The following is a 10,143-nucleotide window of genomic DNA, read 5'->3' as shown; positions in this document are numbered from 1 at the left end:
AGTCTTTATTTATGTTCTTTTTCTTTGGACAGAATTAAACAACTAAGGCCCTGTTCAGTTTGCAAAAAACTTCCTACAGTACCCGTTACATCGAATCTTCGGACACATGCATGTAGCATTAAATGTAGTTAAAAAAATGACTAATTATACAGTTTAACTGATTACGACGAGACGGATCTTTTAAACCTAATTAGACCATGATTGGACATTAATTATCAAATAACAACAAAATTGCTACAGTGCCAAAATCCAAACTTTTTCACCAACTAAACACAACCTAATTTGACTGAACTAAAATGACAACACATAATGACATTTTTTTTGCTAAAATATAAGTAGGATAATCTCCAAAGTATACAGCCTCAAGTAGAAACTTTTGTTGTCTCCTACATTGATAGCTCAAGTTTTGTTGTGTTCGCTTGGCTTGTCAGCCAACCAGCCAGCAGTACTGTTCTCTCATATTAAATCAGTACTAACCATCAGCCATAGCCAAGCGAACACAGCGAATCCATGATAAAAGCACATGAGAAGCACAAGCATGAATGAAGAAAACAGTCATTTTGGGATCTTGAAGTTAGAGCCAAAAAAATGTTCATTTGGATTCTCTGCTCGTTGGTTTCTAATGCTGTTTTACAATATAAAAAATTGCTTTTGATGTTGACCTTTTTTTAGAGAAATTTCTATGTCGACCTGAATTCCAGTTTTTCTTAGTTGATGCGTACGTGTCCACCCTTGGGTATTCCTTTTCAGGAAACACCATACCATAGGGTATTTTGGCTTCTAGATAGAATTCTAAATTTTACGTTAGCAGAAGAAATTTGACTCCTAAATCGATCACTGTCATCTAGAGAGTCTTCTTTTCTATTTCCCAACCATGACTTTGACATTTTTTCTGGAGAATTTGAAATGGTTTGCATTTTTTCGTACATGGTAAGTCATTTTGGCTTATCAATCCTGGATGGATGTATACGGTACAAAAGAAGAATTTTATTCATTCACCACTTAAAATCTCGACATTTTTCCGCTATGATGAGTCATTGGCACATGAATCCTAGTCTCCTAGATGCACTAGTCCCCGGGCCTGTTTGTTTTCACTTTACATGGTGGATTTTAGTTCTAAAAGCTACAAACAATATGCTTTTCAAAAGCAGATTGTTAGAGTCCACCAGTTTACACCACAATCCTCCAATCCACAAGCTACCATCCCACACTAGGTTACTACGCTTTTACACGCAACTTTAACATCCCACACTCTACGGCTAGCTTTCAAGGATCCAAAGCTAAAACAAACAGGACAAAATGTGACATCAAACACTCAAACCTAGTAGAACATGTCTACAGCATGGATGGTGTTATTCGAATGTGTGCGCCTTTTTCTTGTACTTGTACTCCTCAAAACGAAAGAAAGAATGTGCACGCATGGTATCCCGTTTCGTACGCCAAAAGCCTAAAACAAACTTCACATCATGTAGCAATCCGACCCGCTTAGCTACAAAAGCACCTCGAGAAAAAAAGAGCTCCCTTTCAGGAACATCCAGTCATTCACAGCACAATGAGCTTCCTTTTTCTCCACCCCGGCGACTGATGATGGACCCTTGCCCAACCTAACCTCTCTACCATGTCGTGATCCAAATAAACCACGCCCATTTGCAAGTTCTTTTTAAAAAAAAGATGCAGCAATGGCAACGTGATCGTGCGAAACCAGTAGCAAATCGCCTGATACCGGCGACGGAATTGGAAACCGGCCGGCGGCGGCCGGAGCAGCAAATGGAAGAACATGCCGGCGAGATGCCATCTCATTCTCGCTCACCTCCCTTTCCTTTTTCTTCCTGCCGTGGGTCACCATGGCACATTGAATTCGGAAAGGAAACCAAACCAGAAGCGGCCGTGGCTTGTTTCACAAGCATACGAAAGACTTATTGGCTTCGGCTCTCTCCCTGACACTATAAATTGCCCGTCACGAGCACCCCCAACCTCTGCACTGCGTTCTCTGCATCTGATCCGTTCAGTCCTGTGTTCTGTAGACGCCATTCTTGGGCTCCCGTCTCTGTGCTCTGCAGAGGTATGTGCATCTTGTCATTGCTGCTGTCTGTACGTTGCAATGCCGGCTACTGCGTTACTTGGCTTCTGCTTGCTTTGGTAGGGGTGATCTGTTGTTGGGGGAAAATTAGAAATTATGGTTGGTGTCTCTGGTTTCACGGTTGCAGTATGTAGTACTAGTTTAGGTAGACAGGGACGGACTATACATGGTCCACCGGGCATGTAGACATCATAGACGATTAATTAAGGGCAAGACAATCAGTACTTAGTTCTTTTACCCGAATTGAAAGGGAGCAAGTCTCGAGAGTTGGTGAGGGAAAGGGTCTGATGTTATAAACCTAGGGCACATTCACATTGGATGATCTGTATTGTCTTTCTTTTAATAAAGGATAAATCGGTCTTAATATCCACCGGGGGATATATACAGCCTAGAGTTTCTAGTCTTAGACTCTAAAACCCAAATAAGAATCTCAAAACACAAGAAACATTTTTTTTAAAAAAATCTGTGAAAGAGAATAAGCCGAAGTAAGCCGAAAGCTCGAACAGAGCGAATCTTTTGTATCCTACTTAGGAATAATTGCCTAAAACTTTGTCATAATATTTACTTTGTGACTTGGCGATTTAGATGAGTGACCACAGGTGGTTGCGATGTGACCCTACTTTCTTGGATCTTTGATTTTCTTAGCGTGAGAGCCAAGCATCTAATCTCATGTGACAGTGTGACACGAGTGCTCCTTTTTCCTGTTCTTTTTTTTTTCGAAAAAAAATCCTGTTCTTTATGGTTCGCCAAAAGTATTTCTTTTCCCTTAGCAGTTTTTGGCATCGTCTTCCTTAATTTTCCATGTCAGCACTGCATAGGCTGCTGGTCTGTTCTTGTTTGGAACCTAGCCTCCTCGTGGCGCGCCCGATGCAAGCGCCCAGCTGCGTTTTTCGCAAGAAGCGATGCTTTCTGTTCTTGAAACAAGATCTGCGCAACTTTCTTGTTGCCGCTTGTCCCTTGTGCTGCTGACTGGATGCAGCTCTGGAGAAATTTGGATGCACTTTCAGAGACGGTTATGCTTGATTTCGTAAAGAATTTGCCACTTGGGGGAAGGGGTTCTTGGTGTTTCCCCCATGGTTTCTGCACAAGAGCTTTCTGCTTTCTGAGAGACCCATGCTTTAGAGGTCAAGCTTCTAGAAAGGATTAGGAAAGAAAAAGGGTCAGTTGGATCCATGCCACTCCAATTTTTTGAAATTGGATCTCATGTTGAAAATCATGCCATTGAGTGGCATGATTTTGAACGTGACACCCAATTTCACGGAGTTGTGGTGGCATGAATCGAATTTTCCCAAAGAAAAATGCCCCACTGATCCAATAGGCATTAGGAAGGGGCAAAATATCTTGGTGCTTTTTTTATCCGGACAATCTCATTGCGCTGTTGATGATTGCAATGTTGAGCCGATCTTGGGCGTCCAATCACTAGCTTTTTGTTCTCACCAAATCACATGCGAATTTTTCGGTGGTGAAATTGGGAAAATAAAAATAAAAGGGAACTTTTTTTTCTTTTGTTCCTTTCGTTTCGTGCTCGCCTTTCTCTCCCGGCCAGTGCTTGCGTTCACTGCACCTGCTCTGCACTGTAGTCTAGTATTCTGCTGCAAAAAGGTCTAAGCTTTTTCGGAGCAAGCCATTGGTCTGGTAGGGCTTTTTCGGAGCAAGCCATTGGTCTGGTAGGCCAGCATATGCTAATTGGATGTTTTTTGCCGCACCATGACACAATTGGTGACACAATTAGGATTAGTAAAACGTTTTATTATAGTAAATTGGCATTATCCATTGCTTGATTCCCAGCTTTGTCAGCTCGAGGGTGGCCCTACCATTACAGCACAGCCGCTTGTTGGGTTTATGCAGCAGCTGCCCTCTATTTATTGGCCCCTCTTCAGTTCCGGAGAAACCCTCCTCCATTGGACTGCTCCCTGTTTGACCATTGGGTATGTTACTATGTTTGCCGCTGTCTGTTCTTCTCCGTGCTCATCCTGGCCTAATCTCCGTGCTAATCCTGGGAGTGGGAGGTGTTTTCCTTGGGTTTTGAGCTAATCTGGCCGCGGTAGAAAGATCTTTGCTTTAGCAGTGGACGGTGTCGCCTTGTTCGTTGCCATCCTCCGCCATTTCGTCGGGTTGTTTCGGTTCTCGCGATTCTTTGGGTGCGTCATCGGATGAAATCTTGGGCGGGGTTTTGCTGACATACTGTTTGTGGAGTTCCCTGATCTAAGTCGTTACAAGTTGCGTACAGAAATTTTTGCCATCCTTTTCTGAGTATATTATTATCGGCGGTAATCCCCCCCCCCCCCCCCCCCCCCCCCCAAAAAAAATTAACTTGAACTTGGGATCACATGTCTACAGTAAAATTCTTGGCTCTGGTGTTTTGCCTGGGATCTTGCTTTGATTGCGTGCTCTGCTCACCTCTTTTGCTTTCCGAGGAATGTATTGGTCCCTTTTGGTGGATTATTAGCGCGAAAAAAAAGCTTTTTTAGGTTTTATTTTACTACGAAAAGTCATCTCCTTGGATTCATCCATGAAGTTACGATCTTGCCTGATCTGCACTCTAGGTATTCGTGATATTGATACTTGCGTTTGGCTGTGCTTATTCGGAAGCCAAATCCTCTTATTTTCTTAGGATTTTGGCTGCTTCTTGGTGGGTTTTAGAATCTGAATGGCATCGAAAATTATATTTTTGCGAGGCCCGCAAATTAATTTAATCAAGCTGGTTCCATTTGTCCCTTCAAAAGATTATCAGAGAACGACGTGCCTGTGCAGAATCAGTACTTTCTTTTGTTTGGTGGAGGATCGGCACTTTGTTTGGTGGAGGATAAGTGCCTGCTTTATCATGTATTTATTTTGCTGTTAGGATTCTGTATCTTGTTAATTGTTTCAGTTGAGACAAAACAAATAGCATACTGCGCCCTACTTTTATTTTAAAATTTAATACTTGTTTGTGGTGCGATTTGTGGTGCTTTAGCATGACCTGCTTGCTCAGAAAGTCCTGTAATGCTTAGTGGTACCTACTGATTTCTTCTTCTAAGTAGCTGTTTAAGTGTTAACTGTGTACCTCGCATTGTAGTAATTGAGTACCATTGAGCCATGGCTGCCAAGCTGACTCGCCTCCACAGTCTTCGCGAACGACTTGGTGCCACCTTCTCCTCTCATCCCAATGAGCTGATTGCACTCTTTTCCAGGTGAGGATGCCAAAATATGTTAACTTATGTTTTGATTCTGGTACTGAAGTGTGCTAATTTGGTATTTTCTACATCCTTGTCTTTAATTTAGCACATCCAGCTGTAAATACGAGAATATTTCATACATATTTACTCTTTTTTTTTTGCTGGCAGTCATGCATGCTAAGGGTGTTACATGCTTGACCTCAGAATCATAGTGAGCATGCATAATGCTTTTTATGATCGGCTTATGAAGTAGAATGAGTTGCTGTTACTAAGTTTTTGTAGACTGACTTTCTGTTTGTTCTTGAAGTAGAATCAGTGCAATCTAGTTTATAGGACAATATACTTTTACTAACATCATTTGGCACATTTTGTGTCGTACTAAGATCAGTTCCAGAAATGAGAAAGTTCCAGTTTCCATCTATCGATAAAAGGAAAAATAGGGAACAGAATATGAGTGTAACATCGGTTTTGTTTCTGATATACCATTCTTTACAGGTATGTTAACCAGGGCAAGGGAATGCTTCAGCGCCATCAACTGCTTGCTGAGTTTGATGCGCTGTTTGATAGTGACAAGGAGAAGTATGCACCCTTTGAAGACATTCTTCGTGCTGCTCAGGTGACACTGCTGATACACCTGCTTGAATGCTTGGCAATTGAAAATCAGCGAGTCATTCTAATTTCCTTTCTTGTCTGCATCTAGGAAGCGATTGTGCTTCCCCCCTGGGTTGCACTTGCTATCAGGCCAAGGCCTGGTGTCTGGGACTACATTCGGGTGAATGTAAGTGAGTTGGCTGTTGAGGAGCTGAGTGTTTCTGAGTACTTGGCATTCAAGGAACAGCTGGTGGATGGAAAGTAAGTTCTAAGATGAATTCTTAGTAATTTTAGGCTAATTTCCACATTCTATTTCTGAAAACTTGCCATATGCTAATTCATTACCTCCTTTTTTACACCAGCAACAACAGCAACTTTGTGCTTGAGCTTGACTTTGAGCCCTTCAATGCCTCGTTCCCTCGTCCTTCCATGTCAAAGTCCATTGGAAATGGAGTACAATTCCTTAACAGGCACCTGTCTTCCAAGTTGTTTCAGGACAAGGAGAGCCTGTACCCCCTGCTTAACTTTCTCAAAGCCCATAACTACAAGGGCACGGTAAGCTTCCAAAAATCCGGAATCTGCCAAACGCACACTTCCGAATGGATGACATCATTAACCCTATTATTACCTAGGAACCTGATGTTACCTGAAAATGTCATTAAATGATGTGATCCAACTCACTCGTTCATACCATATTGGAGAGAGAATTATTGCTCTATTCTTCCAAACCCTAGATGGGTGGGTATATATAGACCTATACATGGGCCTCTAGATGAGCCTCTATACACACGGGCTCAATATACTCCAACAATAAGTGCTATTTTCTGTTGCAGACAATGATGTTGAATGACAGAATTCAGAGTCTTCGTGGGCTCCAGTCATCCCTCAGAAAGGCAGAGGAGTACCTACTGAGCATCCCTCAAGACACTCCATACTCAGAGTTCAACCACAGGTGATCTCTCAATAAATTGTCCTTACCCTTTAACTATTGTTGAAATATGGCTAATGGATTTGACTGCTTATAATATCACCATGATCTGCGTTAGGTTCCAAGAGCTCGGCTTGGAGAAAGGTTGGGGTGACACCGCAAAGCGTGTCCTTGACACACTCCACTTGCTTCTTGACATTCTTGAGGCTCCTGATCCTGCCAACTTGGAGAATTTCCTTGGAACTATTCCTATGATGTTTAATGTTGTTATCCTGTCTCCACATGGCTACTTTGCCCAATCCAACGTGCTTGGATACCCTGATACGGGTGGTCAGGTACAGAAGCTAAATGATTATTTTTCTTTTAACTAGGATCACTTGTTGGTTTTCTTGTTTCTGATTTGCAGTAGCATTGCTTCGCAGGTTGTGTACATTTTGGACCAAGTCCGTGCTTTGGAGAACGAGATGCTTCTCAGGATTAAGCAGCAAGGCCTTGATATCACCCCTAAGATCCTCATCGTATGTTTCAGATCATGTTTGAACTTCTGAGCACTTCCATTGTATAGTCTACTGAGTAAATGTGCCTACATGCTTTTATTTGTTGCAGGTTACCAGGCTGTTGCCTGATGCTGTTGGTACTACTTGTGGCCAGCGGCTAGAGAAGGTCATTGGAACTGAGCACACAGACATTATTCGTGTTCCATTCAGAAATGCGAATGGTATTCTCCGCAAGTGGATCTCTCGTTTTGATGTCTGGCCATACCTGGAGACATACACTGAGGTATACAGACTAAATTTGTTTTACTGGATGTTGCACAGAATCTAGCTTTTTTTATATTAATACTGAAGTCATGAATTCTATGCTACAGGATGTTGCCAGTGAAATCATGAAAGAAATGCAGGCCAAGCCTGACCTTATCATTGGCAACTACAGTGATGGCAATCTAGTTGCCACTCTGCTTGCGCACAAGCTGGGAGTTACTCAGGTCTGTTTGATTGTACATAAGTATCTTGAAATTCCAAGTTTTCCCAATGCTTATGGTTTCGTTTTGTACATTCTTGCAGTGTACCATTGCCCACGCATTGGAGAAAACCAAATACCCCAACTCAGACATATACTTGGACAAATTCGACAGTCAGTATCATTTCTCATGCCAGTTCACAGCTGACCTTATTGCTATGAATCATACCGATTTCATCATCACAAGTACATTCCAAGAAATCGCTGGAAGGTGAATTCTGTGTATTTTAATAACAGTAGGTCATCACTGTGGCAGCAACTAAACAAGTATCTGATGCTTGCTGTGTTGTTTTTGCAGCAAGGACACTGTTGGGCAATATGAGTCCCACATTGCATTTACCCTTCCTGGGCTCTACCGTGTTGTCCATGGCATTGATGTTTTTGATCCCAAGTTCAATATCGTCTCTCCTGGAGCAGACATGAGTGTGTACTACCCATACACTGAAACTGACAAGAGACTCACTGCCTTCCACCCTGAGATTGAGGAGCTCATTTACAGCGATGTTGAGAACTCGGAGCACAAGTGAGTACTGAACTTACCTATCTCATTGTAATGTTTTAAGATTCATCTTCATGTCTGGTCTAGGTCTTTCTATTTATTGAGATACGCTGGGCAATTCTCATTTACAATAATTACCTGACATTTGGGTGCACCTTTCGTTGCTTTACAGGTTTGTCTTGAAGGACAAGAACAAACCGATCATTTTCTCAATGGCTCGTCTTGACCGTGTGAAGAACATGACAGGCTTGGTTGAGATGTATGGTAAGAATGCGCGCCTGAGGGAATTGGCGAACCTTGTGATTGTTGCTGGTGACCATGGCAAGGAGTCCAAGGACAGGGAGGAGCAGGCAGAGTTCAAGAAGATGTACAGTCTCATTGACCAGTACAACTTGAAGGGCCATATCCGGTGGATCTCGGCTCAGATGAACCGTGTCCGCAATGGGGAGTTGTACCGCTACATTTGTGACACAAAGGGAGCATTTGTGCAGGTATGTATACACACTTGATCGAATATGTGACATCTGAGTTCCAACAATAGTGATATCTACTGTTCTTTTCGATAATGGTAGCTTTATTTAGTTCAAGATCATTAGATCGGGTTGATAGAAGGATAGTGCTGTCTACTTTCAGATGACAACCATAGAGATTGTGCAGGACTGAATTCTTGTATCATTTTTTTTTGTAGCCTGCATTCTATGAAGCGTTTGGCCTGACTGTCATTGAGTCCATGACATGTGGTTTGCCAACAATTGCGACCTGCCATGGTGGCCCTGCTGAAATCATTGTGGACGGGGTGTCTGGTTTGCACATTGACCCTTACCACAGTGACAAAGCTGCAGATATCTTGGTCAACTTCTTTGATAAGTGCAAGGAGGATCCAAGCTACTGGGACAAAATTTCAGCAGGAGGCCTGCAGAGAATTTATGATAAGTATGTGATTTTCTCTCCTGCTATCTACAATACATTTATAAATGGACTTACACAAGCGCTTTGTCTAGTGAGACATTATGGACTAACATATGCTTGTTCAATGATGCAACCAATCAATTGTCTAGTGTTAATATTAAGATATTACAGGGTAATACGTGCTTGTTCAATTTTGCGACCAATCAAGCATTCGATGATGCCATCATCTCAGATATTTGCGTTTTTCTCTACGTGAAAATTCTTACACTAGAATCTTTGGATTGCTTAGATACACCTGGAAGCTGTACTCCGAGAGGCTGATGACCCTGACTGGTGTGTACGGATTCTGGAAGTATGTGAGCAACCTGGAGAGGCGTGAGACTCGTCGCTACCTTGAGATGTTCTATGCTCTCAAATACCGTAGCCTGGTAAGTTGTTTGATGACCGTTAAATAGCATATGCATATCAATGTGTGTTCATTTCAGCAGTCTTAAGCAAGCGGATTAACTGATGCATATTTTCTTGAATCCAGGCAAGTGCTGTTCCATTGTCCTTCGATTAGTGCGTGAAAGAACATCAAGCTGGAGAGCCATCAGCTGCATTACAATTTTTACCACAATTCGCATTGTTAGTCATGTGTTTGAGTAATGTGTACTTGATTCCAAGCACTTGGTACTTTTTCGCGAGGTTTTGGGCGGCGCTGGCTGGTTCCTGCTCTAGGATACTAGCTGCACCTTTTCGCTTCCAATAAACACCTGCTCATGTCACCTGTCCTTCAGAATCCAATGCAATGTTTTGTTGCCCAAGTCTTTGCTCTGAACGATCTGTGATGTTCTGCTATGTTAATTGTCTATTCCATTGCCCAGTGCTTGTTTCGTATTTCCAAAGTTTGCTGAGGTGAAAAATTCATGATAAATGAAGGTGGGCTAACTTTGCGCCGTCCATCAGTGGACCATGT

General features: G+C 42.3%; 1 protein-coding gene across 5 annotated transcripts; it reads left to right on the top strand.

The window, feature by feature from the left end:
• The first annotated feature begins 1,940 nt into the window (after window positions 1-1,940).
• On the top strand, window positions 1,941-10,005 carry LOC120669798 (sucrose synthase 1-like). Of its 5 annotated transcripts, none has more exons than XM_039949637.1 (16): window positions 1,947-2,062; window positions 5,139-5,253; window positions 5,734-5,854; window positions 5,939-6,090; window positions 6,192-6,384; window positions 6,663-6,781; window positions 6,876-7,092; window positions 7,180-7,275; window positions 7,364-7,537; window positions 7,626-7,742; window positions 7,822-7,988; window positions 8,076-8,300; window positions 8,449-8,767; window positions 8,965-9,209; window positions 9,475-9,613; window positions 9,718-10,005. In XM_039949637.1, the coding sequence occupies exons 2-16, from the start codon at window positions 5,159-5,161 to the stop codon at window positions 9,745-9,747; spliced, it is 2,409 nt and encodes an 802-aa protein (XP_039805571.1). In that variant the 5' UTR covers window positions 1,947-2,062; window positions 5,139-5,158; the 3' UTR covers window positions 9,748-10,005. The 5 variants fall into 5 exon arrangements, with proteins under 5 accessions (XP_039805569.1, XP_039805571.1, XP_039805568.1 ...); XM_039949636.1 differs by lacking the exon at window positions 1,947-2,062 and adding an exon at window positions 3,868-4,008; XM_039949638.1 differs by lacking the exon at window positions 1,947-2,062 and adding an exon at window positions 4,011-4,221.
• The last annotated feature ends 138 nt before the right edge of the window (window positions 10,006-10,143 follow it).

This window comes from Panicum virgatum, chromosome 4N, assembly GCF_016808335.1.
Source record: "Panicum virgatum strain AP13 chromosome 4N, P.virgatum_v5, whole genome shotgun sequence".
In the NCBI taxonomy this organism is placed as follows: Eukaryota; Viridiplantae; Streptophyta; class Magnoliopsida; order Poales; family Poaceae; genus Panicum; species Panicum virgatum.
This window is presented reverse-complemented; position numbering and strand designations above follow the sequence as displayed.